Source organism: Hirundo rustica, chromosome 8 (genome assembly GCF_015227805.2).
Source record: "Hirundo rustica isolate bHirRus1 chromosome 8, bHirRus1.pri.v3, whole genome shotgun sequence".
In the NCBI taxonomy this organism is placed as follows: Eukaryota; Metazoa; Chordata; class Aves; order Passeriformes; family Hirundinidae; genus Hirundo; species Hirundo rustica.
Window position 1 is genome coordinate 4555640 of NC_053457.1, and position 19739 is coordinate 4575378.

The 19739-nt window shown below is 42.2% G+C and overlaps 1 protein-coding gene across 4 annotated transcripts in view; it reads right to left on the reverse strand.

Annotated features, from left to right (window-relative positions):
* The window catches only part of PCDH15 (protocadherin related 15), a 638687-nt gene that overhangs the window by 165272 nt on the left and 453676 nt on the right, over positions 1 to 19739 (reverse strand). For 3 of the 4 annotated variants that reach the window (XM_058421490.1, XM_040070932.2, XM_058421489.1), the window contains 2 exons: positions 4834 to 4942; positions 199 to 311 (listed from right to left, as the gene is read on the reverse strand). In XM_058421490.1, coding sequence (XP_058277473.1) covers positions 199 to 311; positions 4834 to 4942 — 222 coding nt within the window. Of the gene's footprint in view, positions 1 to 198; positions 312 to 4833; positions 4943 to 17855; positions 17935 to 19739 lie in introns of those variants that run through there. The other variant, XM_058421491.1, reaches the window with a different exon arrangement.

Consider the following 19739-nt stretch of genomic DNA (forward strand, 5'->3'; position numbering starts at 1 on the left):
GTAACATGAAATGTTAGAACTCTGCCAGGGTTCTTTGCCTTTCCACAAATGCTTCACACTCTTCTTCCCCTTGACAGCGCTAAATGACGCCTGACAGGCTAAAAAAGAAAACTGCAGAAGAGACAAGCAGGCCCACCCCACATTTTCTTCAGAGCTTTTTGTTTTCCAAAGAATATAAAAAAAATCAGCCCAAATTACCTTAATAACCAAGTCAAACTTCTGGTGTAAATCCCTGTTTATTGGCTTGAGGAGTGTCAGTTCAGCCGTTGTGAGATTCATATGGAAATACTGGGGATAATCCTCAGGAGTGCCTGTAAAAAAGACATTGAGGTTTGAACAACTCCGAAAGGTTTAGTTCAGCAATGTGTTTATTTTAGTCATTAATCATCAAAGGAACAAAGCCTCGGTCTGTTATTGAAAGGATAAAATATTGCCCTATGTATATGTGGAGCTTAAGGATACTATAAAGTTATGTGTTTATTATTATTATTTCCTCTGCAAGCCCACAAAGATTCCTCCCAACTGGGACTCCCTAAGTACTTGATAACAACTATTACTAGCAATATTAGTAACATTAGAATATTATTAGTAATATTAGAATATTATTAGTAACATAGAAATAATATATATAAGTAATAACACGATAACAATATGATAACAACAGACAGGTTGTTTTATAAATCCTTCTAGCAAAAGTTTTATTGCCCTTATGAGTGCAATGGTTAGAAAGTACTTTCAGAAAGCCAGGAGATAAATTACTGCAATAATTTAATTTGCAACCTTCCAATGACAACCATTTGCTAGATAAATAAATTATACATATATTTATATATATTTATATATGTAGTTTTTTTCTGTGATTCTCTTTACCTACACCTATATTATGGACCCAAAATGCAGCAACAGAACCACCACGGATTATTTTTTCTCTTATACCACCAGAACAAACACAGAGCTTCAAGCTCCAGGTCCTGTATCTCCTTGCCTTGCCTTTTAATTTCAAGTTCTAATTAATTAATCTAATTTTTGATGAGCACAAGTCACCCAGTAGGAGCTCCAAACTTTAGGCAGGTAACAGATTGCTGGTTTAAGAGGCTGCACATCACCAGCGCTGTTGCTGAAGCGAAAAACTGTCACAAAATTAGGGACAAAATGCAAAAACTCTGAGAAAGGAGGAAACAAGAGGTGCCCTAAAGGAGAAAAAATATGTAGGAGAGGAGGGTAAGAGTCCCAAAGGGATCTAGAGAATGGAAGATGAGGCTAATATTGTGTAAGGATTTCAGGAAAGAATCCAGGCAAAAAAAAAGGGAAAAACCAAACAAACAAAGAGCAGCACTAACAACCTAACCAACCTCAGCATGTAAAGGAGGAAAAGGCAGCAAGGTAGATGATAGAAAAGCAAAAATTAAGGGATAACACAGCTGGATGCCCAAATCCTGACTGGGGATGCCCGCTCAGCTCCCTCCCACCTCAGGAAGAGCTCAGATTCCTGGATTCCTAAACTCTGGGGGCCAGCTTTTCCAGGAACAGGGATATCTGCTTCTGCATATACAAAATAATTTCCATTTCTACAGGGCAGAGCAGCCCTCAGTCCACCTCTGCCTGCTCTGAAATCCAGGGATGAGCTCCCAGTCTTCCTGCTCCAGAAATTCCACGTGTTTGGAGAAGCTGAAGGATCAAAATGTTGGGGGCCAGCAAGGGGTGAAAGGAAAGGACCCCTCAATTCGCTTTTCCCAGAGCCAGAGGAGGGGTTTGGTGGGACCCGGGGCTTGAAATGGACACAGGACTGGAGAGGATCCCCGCCCTTACCAAAAGCTATTGTGCGTTTTTGGCTCTTTCTTTAAAATATCAAACAAAAGTGTCCAAAACTGACAGCAGAAATCACAGAGCCAGTTCCAAGGGCAAAAAGCTGATGACTGAAAGGAAAATTTGGCTTTTCTCAAGGATTGGCCCCAGAGAAAATAAAGGCTTGACATTACTCCTAAACAGAACATTTTACTCGTCATTTTTTATTAAAATAATACCTTTTACTATTAAAAGTAATAAAAATTTCTAATCAAAGTAATGATATTTACCAGTAGAATCATTAACATTGCTAATAAAAATAAAGGAACGGGCCTTGTTTCACACCTGGGTATGTGCAGGGAATGTGGGTGTATTGCAAAGACCCAAAGAAATAAGCATTTCCAAAAGCCAAGGATTAGAAAAAATAGTGTACGCCATAAAAAAACAAAAAAAAAAAAACCCCCAAAACAAAACAAACCAGAAAAAAACACAAAACAAAACAAACAAAACAAAAATCACAAAACAAAACACCCAAAAACTCCAAATACCCCTTTCCCAAATGTTAAACACTACATCAAATATCCACAGTGCCTAGGAGCATTTGCCTTGCTCAGGTGGGCAAAGAAAGAAGGGAAAAGAAGAACCAAATTAAAAATGAGTCAAATTAAATAAAATCATTCTCATCAGCAACTCATTCCCTAGCTCCATGGGCACAGATCAAACCTCTCAGTGTTTGAAAAAGGACACTCCCAAAGATATCAAGGAGAAGGAGGTTTAGATCTAAAGAAAAGGGGGAAGAAAATCCACATAATGAGAAATATCTGCAAGGCTCATTTCCTGTGATACTACTTAATATTTTCTGAGGCTAAAACAGAAATAGCAAATCCAAGGAGAGATGAAGGCAGACTTAAAATCCAAAAAGAAATCCTTTGGAAGAGCACTGGGGAGGGAAAATAAGGAAAATTAGAAGAAAGGGGAAGAAAAAGAAAAAAAAAGAAAGTGAAGGGAGGGGAAAAAAGGAAGGTAAAAAGAAGCAAACAGAAAAAGAGGGAAAATGCATTTTAAATTTTAATTTAAATTTTAAAAGAAAGAAAATAGAAAGTAGAAAAAGAGAAAAAAGGAAAAAAGGAAAAGAATGAGGAAAAAATACGGAAAAATGAGGAAGGAAGAAAAAAGAGGAAAATAAAATACAAGGGAAGGGAAAAGAAGGAAAAAAGAAAAGAGAAAGGAAAGAAAAAGGAAAATGTAAGGGGAAAAGAAGAAAAAAAATAGAGAAGGCAAACAGGAAGGAGAAAAAAAATAAAAGCAAAAATAAGACAAAAAAGAAAACAGAAGGAATAGAGAAGGAAAGGAAGATAAAAAGTTCAGAGGAAACAATTAGGGGCAAATGAAGTTAAAAAGAAAGAAAATAAAAACGAGGAAAAACATGAGGAAAAACATGAGGAAAAACATGAGGAAAACCATGAGGAAAACCATGAGGAAAACCATGAGGAAAACCATGAGGAAAACCATGAGGAAAACCATGAGGAAAACCATGAGGAAAAAATTGAGGAAAAAAATTGAGGAAAAAAATTGAGGAAAAAATTGAGGAAAAAATTGAGGAAAAAATTGAGGAAAAAATTGAGGAAAAAATTGAGGAAAAAATTGAGGAAAAAATTGAGGAAAAAATTGAGGAAAAAATTGAGGAAAAAATTGAGGAAAAAATAAGAAAGGGCAAAGAAAGAAGAAAATGAAGAAAAGATGGGTAAAAAGAAAAAAAGGAGAAGAAAAGAAAAAAAAGAAGAAAAAAGAGCAAAATGTTAGGGAGGAAGGGGAAAAAAATGAAACAAAAAGGGAAAAAGAAAGAATAAAAAAGTGAAAGAAAATAGAAAGAAGAAAAAATAAAGGAAAAAACAGAAGAAAGAATGAGGAAAAAGAGATAAAAAAGATGGGAAAAAAAAGAAAGCAAAAAAGAAAAAAGAAGGAATAGAGGAGGAAAGGAGAAAGAAAAATAAAGGAGGAAAAAGGACAAAAGAAAGAAGTAAACAGAAAGAAGGAAATAGAAAAGAGAGGGGGGAAAAGGAAGGAAAAAAAAAGGTCCCCAAACGAACCCAAATTGCTGTACCACACCTTTCTGAATGATTTCTTGGAGGTCAGAATAGCGACTCCAATATTCCCAACATCCCAGGGAAGTGACACACAAACTTTAATAATTTCACTCCTGAAGAACTTCATAAATTATGCAAAAAACCTTTAGGAAATCTGCCTAAATGTGGCCCTGGGGTGGAGCTGTCCCTGAAGAACTTAGGAATAAAATCAATTTATGACATTTATAAGTAATTCCATTTGCAGAGCTAAACCTCCCCAGCGTGCTCCTCAAAATCCTCCCTTCCACGTCTCCTTGTCTCCATGGGAAACCCATGGAGTTTAACATAGGGAGGACAGGGAAAAGATGTGATTCCACAAAATTCCTCATTTCCAAATCCCACAGAAAGGTCCCGTGCGTGGATTTTGGGAACAGCCAGCCAACCACCCTCAGGCCCTCCCACGGTCACATCCTGCAAGCTCAGAAGCAAATGCAAAGCACAGGGAAGCAGCAGGAAAAAGAGAGAGCACAGTAAACAACTAAACAAAATTTAAATTACAGGGGAAAGCTCACAGGCAGCAAAATTGGAGGTGGATGCAGAAAGATCCCTGGAGTTGCCCTGTGCCACATGATTTTTGGGATGAAAACTGCTCTAATTGCCCTTTTTTAGCCTCTTTTTTTGTGTCTGTCAATGGAAAACACATCCCAGCAGAGCTCTCCTCTCCCTCGCTGTGCTGTTCCATTCACTAAACCAGACAACAATTCTGCGTTTAATCTGAACAAACACTAATAAATAACCACGGGAAATGAACTCCCACGTGGCAATGGAACACCAACAGGTAGAAGAACAATTCCAAACACCCCACTGACCACGAGAGGATTTTTTATCAGGGTTCCACTCTCCCAGGCAATCTTTTCCTGGCTGGTCATGCCAGAGGGCCTGACTGGGGGAGGGAGGGATAGGAAAAGTAGCAGACACCAACCAACTAGGATGGAATAGAGGATGCCGGGTCGCTCGGAAGGAGGCTGGATGTTTCGGTCCTGATCTATGGCTTGGATGGGTGGAGTGACACTGATGGGATTCACACGGGCCTGAAATGAGAAATCACATCGGAAACAGAGCAATTAGAAAGCCAGCAGGGAGATCTGGAGGTTTAGCACAACAACATCTCACTGGGAAGGGTACTGGAGGAGAAAAACCCTTCAGAATGAGAAGAATATTTACAGCTCACGGCCCCTTTAAATACAAATTAACCAAGCAACATTAACATTTCTATAGCAACCTCCTTTCTGTGAGATACAGCTTCAGGATAGACCTCAGCGGAAAGGAATCACAGGATCTCAGAATGGCTTGGGTTGGAGGGACCTCAAAGCCCATCCAGTCCCACCCCTGCCATGGGCAGGGACACCTTCCACTGTCCCAGGCTGCTCCAAGCCCCAATGTCCAACCTGGCCTTGGACACCGCCAGGGATCCAGGGGCAGCCACAGCTGCTCTGGGCACCCTGTGCCAGGGCATGCCCACCCTCCCAGGGAACAATTCCTTCCCAATATTTCCATTCCGTCAGTCTGAACCCATTCCCCCTTGTCCTGTCACTCCAGTTCCTGATGAGAAGTTCCCCTATGGATTCCCTGTATCCCTTCAGGCCCTGGAAGGAGCTGTGAGGTCTCCACACAACCTTCCCTTCTCCCAGCCTGGCTCCACTGGGAAAGTGCTCCAGCCCCCTTATCAGCTTAGAATCTGACAGTAAACACTTGATAAAGGAAGCTCACAAATACTTGACTGTGTCTCTATAAATAGTCCCTCGAATCAGGGATTTCAGCCATCACACAATGAAACACAGCAAATGCCTGAAAACAGGAAAACGGCAAATTGAATTGGAGCATTGTCAGGAGCCGGAATGGCTGTGATACACAAATACATACTGCAAAAGAAACTTGAGGTACAGACATCTCAGGGATAGCTACATTGGAAAAGTGGATGGGTGTGGGAACAATCCACCATTATTTGGAAGCGAATTCAAACGTTTAACATGGAGATAGAATTGTAGAATCATGGAATAGTTTGGGTTGGAAGGGACCTTAAAAATCCAAAATTCCATCCCCTGCCATGAAGAGGGACACCTTCCACTGCCCCAGGCTGCTCCAAGCCCCAAAGTCCAACCTGGCCTTGGATACTTCCAGAGATCCAGGGACAGCCACATCTGTTCTGGGAATCTCACAGGGCCTGCCCACCCTCCCAGGGAACAATTCCTTCCCAATATCCCATCTATCCCTGCCCTCTGGCAGTGGGAAGCCATTCCCCCTTGTTCTGCTACTTCATCCCTTTTACAGAGTCTCTCTCCATCTTTCTTGCAGATCCTTCAGGTCCTGGAAGGTCACAATCAGATCACCCCAAAACTGGTGCCAGCTTTCATCTGTCAATCCAGCCTCCAGTGGCAACTCCAGAGCTGCCATTCCCAACTCCCACACTTTCAGTCACCTTGGCTGCTCAACCAGCCACAAATATACCACACATGGATGTGGGCACACCAGGCTTTCCCCTCCCCTTGGAAGGTTTCCCTGCATGACAAAAACCCTTTAATGAGCTCTGTGAAAAGCCAGACACCCTTTTTTTTCCACACACATCTCATCCTGGCAGCTTTTTCCTCTGGAAAGCTCTGTGTTCTGCAAGAGGGGGCTTGATATTTAGCATGGGAATAGGAATGAGACAAGTCCACGCTCAGCCAAGTTTTGGCAGAGCTGTCAGAAATCATCCTGCTGAGAGCTGGAAGGGAGCTGTGAGAGTTTCGGTGATGCTGAAGGGAAACTTAGAGGGAAAAGAGAGGAGCCAGGAGGAGGAGGAGAAGTCAGAGATGGAGGAAAGGCAGTTTATTGACCCCCTCCCTGCAGCTCCATGGTGACCTGCCACCACACCCCAGCGTGTGTCCCTGCCAGTCATTTCCATCAGGTTTCTCAACTCCAGAGGCTCTTCCAGCCTTTTCCACGCCAAAGTAATTTAAGGTACAGACATGTCAGGGATAGGCACGTTAAAAAGTGAGGCTGGATGCTCCTGGCCTCCCAAATCGGGACTGGGAAGCTCCTCGCTCCATTTCTGCCCATGGCTTTTGTCCCTGTCACCGCCCCACTGGCCAGGTCCTTTGTCATCACCCAATTCCATTTGGGACTCTTTAAAAAATTAAACTCTTAAAAGCATAATGAGGGAGACGAGCTCAATATAGGCAGAAAGAAAGAGAGAAGAAGATATATTTGACATCTGCTTGAATTTTTAAAAGGCTTTAGGATGGCATAGAAGTTGCATGGGAAGAGAGAGGATTGTGCAGAAAACTGACCAAGACTAAAACGCTGTTTTTAAATTCACAGATCAGTTGTAGACCTTTCAGAAAATCCCACATTCAAGTTAGAAATACACTCAGAGCAAAACCCTTCTGTTAGTCTGGGTCTAAACTCACCATTAATGCCCAGAGCAGCTGTGGCTGCTCCTGGTCCCTGGCAGTGTCCAAGGCCAGGTTGGACCTTGGGGCTTGGAGCAGCCTGGGACAGTGGAAGGTGTCCCTTGCCTGTGACAGGGGTGGCACTGGATGGGCTTTAAGGTCCCTTCCAATCCAAACCAGTCCAGGATTCTATGATTACATATTGCAGGCCAAACCAAGACTAAAATCAGATTTGTTCAACGAATAACTTGAATAGCAAGGACAACGCTTTATTTTCCAGTTCAAGGAAAAGCTGGAGAGCAGCACTTAGAACCCCTGTATTTGAGATGAAACAGGTTCTGGTTGAACAGAAGGTATTTTATCCCACACTGCCACATTTGCACCAGCCCCTGGGAAACAAAGACTTCAGCTGAATAAAACCAGGTCCAATAAGGAAATGAATTATAAGGAAGCTGAGAATGAAAAGTGAAATCAATTTTTTTTTTTTTTTCTATCTAAGTTGTTTCTCCAGGTACTGTACACACTTAAATGGGCTACTCAAGAGCTAGGAGATATCACAGGCCATCTGCTGAAATGTTTAGGGACGGAATTACAAAATGATGGAATGGTTTGGGCTGGCGGAACCTTAAAGCCCATTCTGTTCTACTCCCTGCCATGGGCAGGGACACCTTCCGCTGTCCCAGGCTGCTCCAAGCCCCAGTGTCCAACCTCGCCCTGGACACTCCCAGGGATCCAGGGCCAGCCACAGCTTCTCTGAGAATTCCATTCCAGCCCCTCCCCACCCTGACAGGGAATGATTTCTTCCCAATATCCAGTCTAAATTTCCCCTGAGTCAGTCTGAACCCATTCTCCCTTGCTCTGTCACTCCTGTTATTGATGCAGGGTCCCTCTCCAGCTTCCTTGCAGCTCCTTCAGACCCAGGATGGGTCTGTGGTGTCTCCCCACAACTTTCTCTTCTGCTGCCTTAACAGCCCCAACTTCAATAATTTAAAGGTGTTTTGAATTTAATTGGCTGATGTGCCTTGAAGCAAAACTCAAGGTACTTCCACATTGCTTTAATAATCCACAGACAATGCAGCATCTTTTTTATTCAAATTTAGAAATTAGAACATAAAAAAATGAAACAAGCATTAGGTTAATAAATGGGTAATAGCACGTTAATAAACTAATCAAAGCACACATAGGAAATTTAAATATGCTTTTAAGCATAAAAATGAGAAGTCAAACTAGGAGTCTTCCATATGCATCCAACATCCTTGCAAAGAGTTCTGAAAAATCCCCTACCAGGCTCCTCCTCGGGAGCTTCATGAGGAGATGGAAGCTCATTAAAAGGAAGGGAGAACAGATTAATGAAGGAGTGAAATGTCTGAGGTGCCCATGGGTGCCAGCTGGAGGCAAAGCAAGAGCACCGGGGGGGTTTGGCAGGGAAGGGCTGGAAAAAGTGCCAGGAAAGTCAGCAGGGAGCCACAGCAGGGCAGGGAGATCACTCGGAATAAACAGCCGGCCTTCAACTCCCAACCTGCGCCAAGGGGAACATGAAAGGCTGCCCAAGCTCTGGCAGAGGCAGGTGATTAAAAAACAAACAAGATCTTGCCCGTCTGGGGGTGGGATATGCAGTCATTTATTCTCCTCATTAGGGAAAAGCTCTCTCAGCTATTGGTGTGGTGATTAGTTGACTTCCAGGTGTTCACTGTGGCAGAACTGGGTAGAGCAGGCCAAAAATCAGAACCCAAACCCCACCTTGCAACTCTTAGCACAAATATTAGTAAAGTTTAAAAAATCCTCCTTCAAACAGCTGTGATGGGGAGCCTGCCAGGGAGTCTGCAGGGCCACGAGATGATCAAGGCAGAAAAACACTTTAAAAAAGCTCAGAGAGAATAAGGTAGCAGCAAAAATCTCATTTCCCCCCCACCTTCTTTTGTGATCACCATGGAAGCACAGCAGCACCTTCTCCATTTGGGATGTTCAGCAGGTCCTGCAAAAATCCATGGCCTTCAGAGATGTTATGGATGGAACAAGGCAATTTAAGAGTCCCATTTGTACCAGGACGGTTTAGGCTCCTACTGAGGATTGTGAATAAAAGAAACAGCTGACAGCTAATTGATGTATTTAAATGGTACTAAATAATTCAGGAGTGCAGTTGCATTCAAAAATCCAAAAAGGATTTTTAGGCACCCGCCTACATATTGATTTCACCATCCCATGATCCCGTGGAATGATTATTGAGGGAGTTTACAACTGACATGCAGAATATACACTTGGGGCTTTCAAGAACAACAACAAAAAAGACCCACCCCAAAATAAAAATTACTTTTAAAATAAAAGTATTATAATTTCCAGTATTTGTAATGGATTTTATTTAAATTATTTTAGTATGTCCAGGAATGCTGGGCTTCCAATGGAAGGATGTGGACAGTGTCAAATCCTTTTTAAAGTCAGGGTACAACAATAATTGTTGCACAGCTGATAACAAGGATTTAAAAAATTACATTTTCTATCTTTTCCATCTACCTGAGACACAAAGCGGAATTTGCCAACTGTAGATACTTAAGGAAAACTTCTTCCTTTGGGGAAAATGAAAAGGAAAAAGAGAGGAAACGGCACATTTTGGGAGTTGGAATAACACAACTTTCTGCTCAGAGCTGCCTTTGTCATTTGTGAGGGGGTTTACGGTGTATTTTGTGAGTTTTTGCAGTGTATTATGGGGGTTTTTTTGCTTGTTGCCACAAAAATCATTGTGGTTTAGGAAACTGAAAGCCAACATTCCTCAACTAGGAAGGTTCTTTTCTGGGCAGATTATACATTCCTGAGAGGAGCTTTTGGTACAATTGAAGACAGCAGACCATGAACCAGCACCGCATTTCACTCTGGTGACGCTGCTGTGATGATTCACGACCACTCGAGCTCCCACCAGACATCCCTGGGGCTCAGGGGCCAGGGCCACCACACAGGCACAAGTAAACACTGGAAAATACTGCAAAGGATAAAACTGCATGGGAAGCAAGAGATCCCAAAGTTTTGCTTGGATTCACCAAGATGAGCTCAAGAAGCCCACTGAGTGAAAGGACAAAAATCTCCACTGTCAGTTTCTTATTGAGCCAAACACAGCAAGATATTTTCTACCCATGAGCCCCACTGAAGACTGAGTTGTTAAGGCACAAGGTGGCCAGAAAACTAAACCAGAGAGATCTGGAGCTCCTGGAGCGGGATTCTGTACTAGCACAATCAGTTCCCACTGGACATCTCACACCAGTATTTGATACCCTTAAAATTATTATTTTTACAGGCAGCTGTTAACTGTGGCCGGTGGACTTCAGATAAAGTCTCAGAACCTTCCACCTGCATCATTCTCGTAGCTCAGCTGAGGAATTTGCTGCTGAACTCTCATCCCTCTGGAAAACAGGGCTGAGCAGCTTTTCTCCAGATGGAAAATATCACTAAAGCAACACACATTGCCCCTGGTGCCAGCCAGAACCCCTTCCCAGGGAGCCCTGCACTACTAAACCAACAAAGTTCTTGATGAATTGCCGAATCATTACGGTCGCACCGGTTCTCCTTGTACTTTCCTGAGGTTGGGATACGAGCTGTAAGGGGGAAATGAGCTGAGTTCTCTCCATGCTGTGCAGAACTGCCTGCGACTTTGCCAACACTCGGCACTAAAACAGCAGGGAGAGCTGCAGAACCATTCCAACATCATTCCTTGCTGCTGTCTCAGCTGCTCTGCCAGCACAACAAGGGCTGTGACAAAACACTAATGAGCAGAAATCCATCACAGAGCACTTGCACGTCAGCAAAACGTGGGGAACGTTCCAGTGGAGCTATCCATCCACAAAAGGAAGTCAATCCAAAAAGCAGGAATTACGCTACAAATGTAGGAGATACCACCAAAATCTTGTCATTAGTCAAACCATGTCACATCAAATTTCCCATTTGTAGGATCTCACCGTTCTCCCTCTTTTCTTGCCTTCCCACTGGCAGCTACACATTCCTGCCTTTGATCAGACCCAGGGGAGGCAGAGCCTACTCACAGGAGCCTGCAGGAATTCCTGTGCTGCTCTTTGAAGGCTGCTGTGACACAGAGATGTGCAGGAATCCTGGGGGAATGGGATCTTCTGACTCTCTGCCTTGCCACAACACAGGAACCCAAACTGTGGGCCAAGACCTCAGCTGAGTGCTTTGGTGACTTTGGAAGCAAAGCCCAAGCACGGATTTAAAGCAGACTCTGAAGCTGAAAGAGAGTAAATTCTCTGCAGAAAACTGTTAGATCAATTTGTCACAAGAGCGAAAAAAGAGGTTTTTATAGCAAAAATTCTGGGCCTGGAAACACTTCCCAAAAAACAGGACAATAACTTGAGGAAATCAAATCTATGTTCACCAGACTTTAGCAATTTACAGCTAATTCACCCAATTAACACTTCTCAGAATGATAGAATTAGTAAAGTTGATAAAGAGCTTTAGACCATCCTGTATAACATCAATCCATCACCACTGATCCACGTCCTCAAGTGCCACATCCACACGTTTTTTAAACCCTGCAGGGAAATGATGGGCCAGCCACAGCTCCTCTGGGCACCCTGTGACAGGGCCTCCCCACCCTCCCAGGGAGCAATGTTCTCCTAATATCCAATCTAAACCTGCAGTGGGAAGCCATTCTCCATTGTTCTGGCACTCCATCCCTTGTCCCAAGTCTCTCTCCATCTTTCCTGTAGCTCCTCCAGGCACTGGAAGAACCTAAAGCTTCTCCCCTCCAGGCTGAACAATGCCAGCTCTCCCAGCCTTTCCTCCCAGCAGAGCTGCTCCATCCCTCTGATCATCCTGGTGCCTCCCCTGGACTCTCTCCCGCAGCTCCAGGTCCCTCTTGTGCTGGGACCCCAGAAATGATTTTCAAATGAAAAACTAAACTAACTTTTCTCTTCATTTATTTTTCAGAAGTTCCCCTAATTTCCAGAAGCCACAGCTAAAAAGACACAGTAGGTAATTTATGCTGTTGGTACCTGTGACCTGGCCTCTCCTGTCGTCTCTGGGGGTAAAAAAGTGTTTTAGTGACCAATAGGAAAAATTAAGACACAGGATTAATTAGTCAATTCACCTTCTTCCTAAACTCAGCACTAAATTATCAAACAGCTTTTAGCAGCTGACTTAGCTGCTCAATACCACCCATGGCTGCTGCATTCCTGGGTTTCTGTCACGCCACATGTTTATGCAGTCTCTTGAAATGAATACTGTAAAATTCAAATATCCTGGCAGCTCGGGTTGTTAACAGAGTAAGCTGTCAGAGAACACAATTCCTTCCATTCATTTGTAAAAACAAGCCACCTTTGAGGGGGAAAAAAAAAAACCAAAACAAACCCATAACATTTTGAAAGAGCAGCAAGAGAGCATAATGAACCCGAGCATGGAGGAAAACAGAGAGTATTTTTATCAATGATGTCTCCCAGGAACAGCAGGGCCAAAAAAGAATTGAATTTCATCAGGATCTGATCAGAGCGCTTACTAAATTGCTTTTTCTGTATCTGACATGCTTGATAAGGAGTGTCCCCAGCAGAGTCTGTGCAGGGGACTAAATGAAATGCATTATGCAATGGGCCTCCTGCCTCAGCACAACCAGAATTCAGGCCAGAGCTTCTCCTCCTTCCAAGGTGATGACTGGCATTAAAGAACAATAAACATTTCTTTTCTGACATTTGGCTTTTTTCCCCCGTACAACTATGAAGTTTATTTCCTTGATTATCCCTCAAATTCTTGACGGCGGGTTTCTTATTATCCTGATTTCTGTGCAGAGGGGCAAGCTGTGAAGCCTAATACAAGCACCTACATCTCCCCAAAAATCAGAAAATACAGAACAACCACGTAGCACCACCATAATGACTTCCAGATTATTTTCATTCCTAAGAGTAACTTCTTAGCAATCAAAGAAATCCTTGCAATATTTACCCAATTATAAAATGTTGTTTCTCACAGAGGGATAATTCTCTTCATCATGTATCGATAAATATATATATATTTATATTTCCTTTCCTAAGGACAACAGGCTGATGGCTTCTCTGTGCCTTTAGAAAAATTAGCCACACAATAATACCCTACAAAAGGCACAGGAAGTTACAAACAAATGATAAAAGAGGAGAAGGATTTGGTGGGAAAATATAACCAGTACCAGCGGTGGAATCTTTTTTAATATCGGCCATTTAGAACTACACAAAACCCCAAAAAAACCTAGAGAGTAATTCTTTTAAAAACAACCAACAACAACAAAGAGAAATATCAAGATGAACAGGTCAGTGTTTCACCCAGGCCCTTTGTGTCTTGGCTCTCTTTACGCTGAAATTTTATTACAATAATGTTGGTGGTTCTTCCTCTCATTCCCACATTTCATCCCCCTGCAGAGAATTTGGCATTTCCTCACCTGCAGGAACAAGCCAGGTCCAGCGTCTCACAGCAGTGGGAATTTCAGAAGGCTGAAACAGTTTGGGGTCAGCAAAACCCCACTGCAGTTCCCACTCTCAGCTGGAAGAACATTTTCATTTTCTGTACTGATTGTCTTCTCTTTTGGGTACTCAACGAGCACTTTTCCAGCCTAGGAGTGGGAATGTCACCTGGAACTACCTCGCTAGTTAACCTCAACTGTATCCACCACTGTCCTCCCCTTATTAAAGTTTGCCACCCTAGCAGAGAAAGAATTTTAGGGAGAGATTTTGTGGTCAGAGCCAGCTACAAATTCTGCCTCACCATTACTAAATCCATTCTGTTGCCTTGGTTTAACGGCAATGTTAGAAGTGGCACTTTTAGATTGAAGGTTAAAGGGAAAAAAAATGGGTTTTCCCAGCTAAATTTTGGATGTATTTTCAACAAATATGTGCAGGTGTAATGTGCGTGTGTACACATCTCACCTGCAACGCTCTCATCCTTAAGCTCATCCTCACATCTTTTTAGGGTGAAATAGGGAAATTTTGTGTTTTAGTAAATGCTTTTCTTTTCCAGTCCTAGGACAAAAAGCAGGGATTGTTTATCAAGCACACCCCTGCCTCCCCAGCACTGCTGTGCTGCCAAGGGTATTGATCCAGAGCCAAATGGAGATTAATCCCATTTTCTCCTTTCAGGAAAGGAAGTTTTACTCACCAGGAATTTCCTTTTTCTCCACAGGAAAGACCTCTAGGATTCAAGGAATATTTCCCACAGAATCATTATCAATAGCACGGAGAAGAGGCGAATATGACTGTCCTGGGAATGGGGATTTTCCTTTTCATTTCACTTCCAAGGGTGATTTCATTTTAAAGTGTACTTGCACATATTCATCAATTAAGGTTTTGCAGATCGCATTTGATTAATTGAGGAATTAATCTGCACCCTCTGCATTGTGACAACAAGCTGAAAAGAGAAATAATTCCTCCTGACCTCAGCTACAGTTTAATGGGACAACCTAGGCACTGAAATAATTCTCTCTGCAAGGCCCAGGGATGTGACAGAGATGAGAATTTTTCTGGAGTGAAATTGGCTAATAAAGCATCACTGCAAGCATGTTTTGTTTAAATGTCAACATTCAAAGCCTTCAAATGCTTCAAAATGACATTTAAGAATCAAATAAATTGCTACATATGTTTCCTTTGTGACAACAGCTCCACTTGGTGCTGTAACAAACACGGATCTACAGAACGGAAAACAGAACTGAGTCTTACAGGAGCTCCTCAATCAATACTTGGGTGTTTTGGCACTTCTTTCATGGGTTAATTGGATTTTTAGCCTCAGTTTTGCTGCACAAAAAAGGTGGTTTGTGCTCCTGAACCTGCCCTGCTGCCCGCACCAAACCCTTGGAGATCCCTCGCCAGCCTTGGACGGATTGGACTGCCGTGGCTGTGACTAAAGTTTGAATCAAAGCAGCTCCTCCTCCTGCCTGAAAGGAATTTCCTTCTAATTTCAGAACCACTGTTACTTCTTCCAAGTCCTTCTTCCAAACTCAGGACCCTTTCCCTTCTCAGCTCCGGGCAAAGCCAGAAGAACTGAGCATTTTCTTACCCGTAAGTTCCTAACCATCATGAGAAATAACAGGCTATTATTGATGAAACATTCCCAGATTTGAAAACTAAATAAATTATGAAACCAGTCATTTTTAACCAGGTTATTCCTGCCTTGGTAATGAATTTGTGATTTAACTTTACAGCTCGATAAATAGCTAGAAAATGCCCCTGTTTTCAGCAGCTGTCAAGTTTCCAGCCCAGCCTGAGTTCCTGGAGAGCTCCCAGAGCTGCTGCTGTTCCTGCGCCACCCAGGGAGCCCCATGGCCGCTGTGTCTCACAGGCCACCCCATAATCCAGCCCAGCAATACCCAAAATATGCTTCTCTCGACCCAAAAACAACTTCAAAGATGATCTGCATGGACATTCTTTTCTTGTTTCATTTTTTGACCAAAATCTTCTCACTGTTCAGGCAAGCTTGATCCTTTTTTCCCTTAAAACCTTCACTTTTAAGGATTAGAACTACTATATATATATATAAATATATATTTAATTTTTTTTACCCACAGACAGCAACTCAACTTCTGAACCACAACTGGGTTAAAATCCCCTGAAGTAAAGTGCCTTTCAGACTTTATCCCCTTACTCTGCAGCCTTGCTTAATTTTCTCAACCACAGTGTTTGAAACACCCGGTTCTTTAGACAATTGTTACATTTTGGAAGTAAAGATCATAGTTTTGTTTGATTTTGAAGGGCAGAGCAGGCAAGTGAACCTCTCCTCTGTCTGAAAAGCATCTGTATTTAAAGTCACAGGTTAATCTTAGATTAACAGGGACTGTCCTGCCTGATCAATACACCAGCCAAGGGAAGAGCTTGCCCAGCTGCTAAGGGAGATTATTCTCAGGTTTATATATTCCCATATTAAAGCTCCTGACAATTTTACTGACAATTCTTTTTAATTAGCCATCCTGGTATCCTCCCAAATACATAAAATTTAATTATCTGTAACATCACATCTTTGTGATTCTAACCTTTTCATGCTTCATTGCTTTTCAGCGACATTTTCCCTAAAAAAAAGGACTCTACTTATCAAGGGATGGCATATGGGAGACAGTCAATCCTGAAAAGGGGAAGGATAGGGAAAATCACATCAGCAGACTTAAAACCCCTTTTATAGCACCTTATCAGGTACTAGCAGATAATCAATAGCTTATCAAAGCTGTCCATTTTGACTTTGCTGAGTTATTAATTCAAAATCACTAAATCAGGTTAAAACCCAGCACAATATTTTGAACTTTATCCATTACCTCGAACCTCACACGAGTCTGGTGACCTCTGCAGGGCTGCAATTAGAGTGAAAAGAGGGGGGAAATGCAAATGAAAAGTTTGCCTGGAATAAACAGGGTGGCTGCAGCCACCAGAGGATTTTATCATTGTTTCGGCCTTGCTTTCCCACTTCCAAAGCACTTCATGATTGCCTATCTGTTCATCTTGCATCTCTGCTGAAAATTAATTAGAAAAATTGCTGTCTGCCTCCAACGGCAAATAACTTGGCCACAGCTCTGCCTTCTTCCATGAAAAGCACCCTGACAACTGCAGAGGTGTCAGGGTCAATCTGCATTTCCCCTCCACTCATCTGAGCCACAGCATTTACCTAAACTGCTACTGAAAACAAATCCCTGGAAAAATAGGACAAATTGCTCATCTTTCAGTGCTAGAGGGACTGTACAGAGCCTCAGTCATGAAGTTCTTTTCTAATTTACTTAAAAACAAGAATGTAGGGACCGCCAGTTTTTAAAACATTTCTCTGGTTATTTCCTGATGCGACACCAATGCCACATCCACTAAATAATTTTTGGAATTAAAGTAGCCAGGAACTCCCATTCATCTCCGCCCAGCACTAATTATCTTGCACCAAAGATTTTAGTCTAATTAACAGCAGGGCTGGATGCTGCCTATTCAAAATATAAAATCACTTTTCTCTTGCCCAAAATGATTTGTAGAAAGAGAAACAATTCTCCTAATGATGAAAACTCTGTTTTCTCTGGAAGGCAGACTTTGAACATTTAGTTTTGCCAGCAGACACAACTGTAGTCAATCAGGGGCTAATTCCAGCAGGAAGTGTAAACACCGTCCCCTACAAGAGCATTTAGCAGCAGTCCCAAAAACTGGACAGAGCCTGTTCAGCTGGGAAAGGAATAATTAGAAACAAATTAAATCCCAAATAATTTCCTGAGGCTTGATGCCACTCAATCCCAAATGCAGCTCATAAGTCTCGACAGACCAAAGGCTGGCAGAGCTCTTTTATCATGTTTGAATTAAAAAAGCCTAATCTCAGTACAAATAAAGCAAAAAAAATAAAGGCAGATTGAGATTGAACCGCTTCAGAGACCAGTAACTCCCTAAACCAAAAGTGAACATTTGCAGTTTAAAATGTCCCAGAGCTAACAAACAAACACAAGAAAAAAGACAAGAAAAAGTGGCAACCAAAGATGATTTTTTTAGTTTTATCCAGTTTGACTGTTGTTAGGGGTGATTCCCTCCCTGTGAATTGTCTTTAAGCAGTCAGGTTTAAGAGTCAGCAAGAAAAAAAACCAATTATTCAGTGGGATTTTACCACTCACACAGGTAAAAGAGGCATTCCTCATCTGCTGAAAGCCTCCATTAAAGTGGATTTAACCACACATATCCACTTCCACTCAGCCTAACAGGCCAAAATCCAAAGGCTGTGTCTTTCAGTGCCCCAAAAACTTTCCTTGGCAGCAGTGTGGGAGCTCCAGGTGAGCCAGCAAATCTCTCCCACTTCAGGGGTGGTTACTTGGTGTTCATTCCATGGCAAATCCCTGGATCAAATGTCTTTTGTACTGCTACTTCCCACAGCAAAAGAAGGCAATTATTAATTAATTAATTTAATGACCACTGGAGGAAATCCAGAAGATTTTGATCAACTTTTCTCTTTGATTAGCGTAACCAAGATGGGGAGATGCTGTTTTCATAATTTTCACTTGTGTTGCTGCTCTCGCAAGTTTTACACTGATGTGTTTCTGGGAGAAAATTCCAGGAGGTTTTCTGTTTGGGAGGAATTGGGATTTTCAGGGCCAAAAGAAGGAACTGCAAGGGAATTCAGCTGGAGGAATTGTCAGGTGCTTGTCATTCTCAAGTCCAGAGGAACCCAAAACCAGAATTAATCACAGAATTAATTAGGTTGGAAAAAACCTTTGAGATTATCAAGTCCAAACCCAGCACAACCTGTGCAGAGCTAATTAATTACCAATAATCAGCATAAAATTGTTTTGTCCAGAGCTGATTAACCCTTGATACTCTCTAAGTGTCCTGTGCTCCCAACTCCAGCTCACTCAGTGGGATTACAACACCTCTGCAGAAAAATGCAGATTCCTCTCCTGAATCCGAACTGCTGGAACTGAAGAGGTCCTTCTCACTAACAAAGACTTGAAGGCCTTCCTGGGGCACCTCCTGCCCTCCCAGTGTCTTTTTTCATCCCTCTCAACTTCACTGTTGTGGGAGAATGTTTTATTTGTTATTTTTTAGCTTTTCATCTCTCTGTGCTCCTGCTCAGGCCCAGGTCCATGAGGGCACCTGAGCCCACAGACCCTGTGAGGCCCCTGCTGACACAATTTCTGAGGATTCTGGGGATAATCAGGAAAATCCTAAGCCCTTTCCATGCAGTAGGATCCATCAGAGGTGCAAGAACAAGGAACAACATGTAGTAGAGCGAGGCTGAATCTGGATTTAGTACAAAATCCTTGGTGTCATGGAGTGTCTCAGTGCCCACGTGGGCTCGTGATTACCCCATGGAACTCCATAATAAATCCTACAGTTGCAAATCTAGTCCAGCAATTAATTAAATAAATCTAATCAATATTTTGCTGCTTTTCTACATTTAACGGGCTTTTCTTCTTTGCATGATGATGGAAAATACCAAGCGTAGAAGTAGAGAAAACCATCACAATGTGAGTGTGGCAGGAATGGACTGAAGGGGGAAAAAAGGAGGAGAAATTATCTTGCCCATGTTATGAGATATTCATGAGGTTGTACTTTTCAACTCCATGTGATGACTTGCACATCCTGATAATAAATGCTAATTTATTCAAGTCTTCCTGATACAAGAGGGGAAAAAATTAATTACCAGAGCTGATCAGACGCAGAAACACTAAAATATAATATAAAGCAATGCAACAATGACAACAAAAATCCCCAAATCTAATCAACAGTCAACACAGGTTTTCCTGGAAATTGAAATTCAGCTAATAGCAAGTAATTAATTCCCAACTTTTTACCTCAGTAAATTCATGGATAGATTCCAGCTATAATGGACACAAATATTACTCTTACCAGTGACATTAAATGCTTTATTTTAGGGGTCAGCTGAGTGGACATCTTGCCCAGTAAAGCACGACTTCTCTTTCCAGCTACTGCCTCTGAATAATTCATACTTCAACTTTGCTCCTCATTCATTAATATTCCATCTCATCCTCAGTGAAAAATTA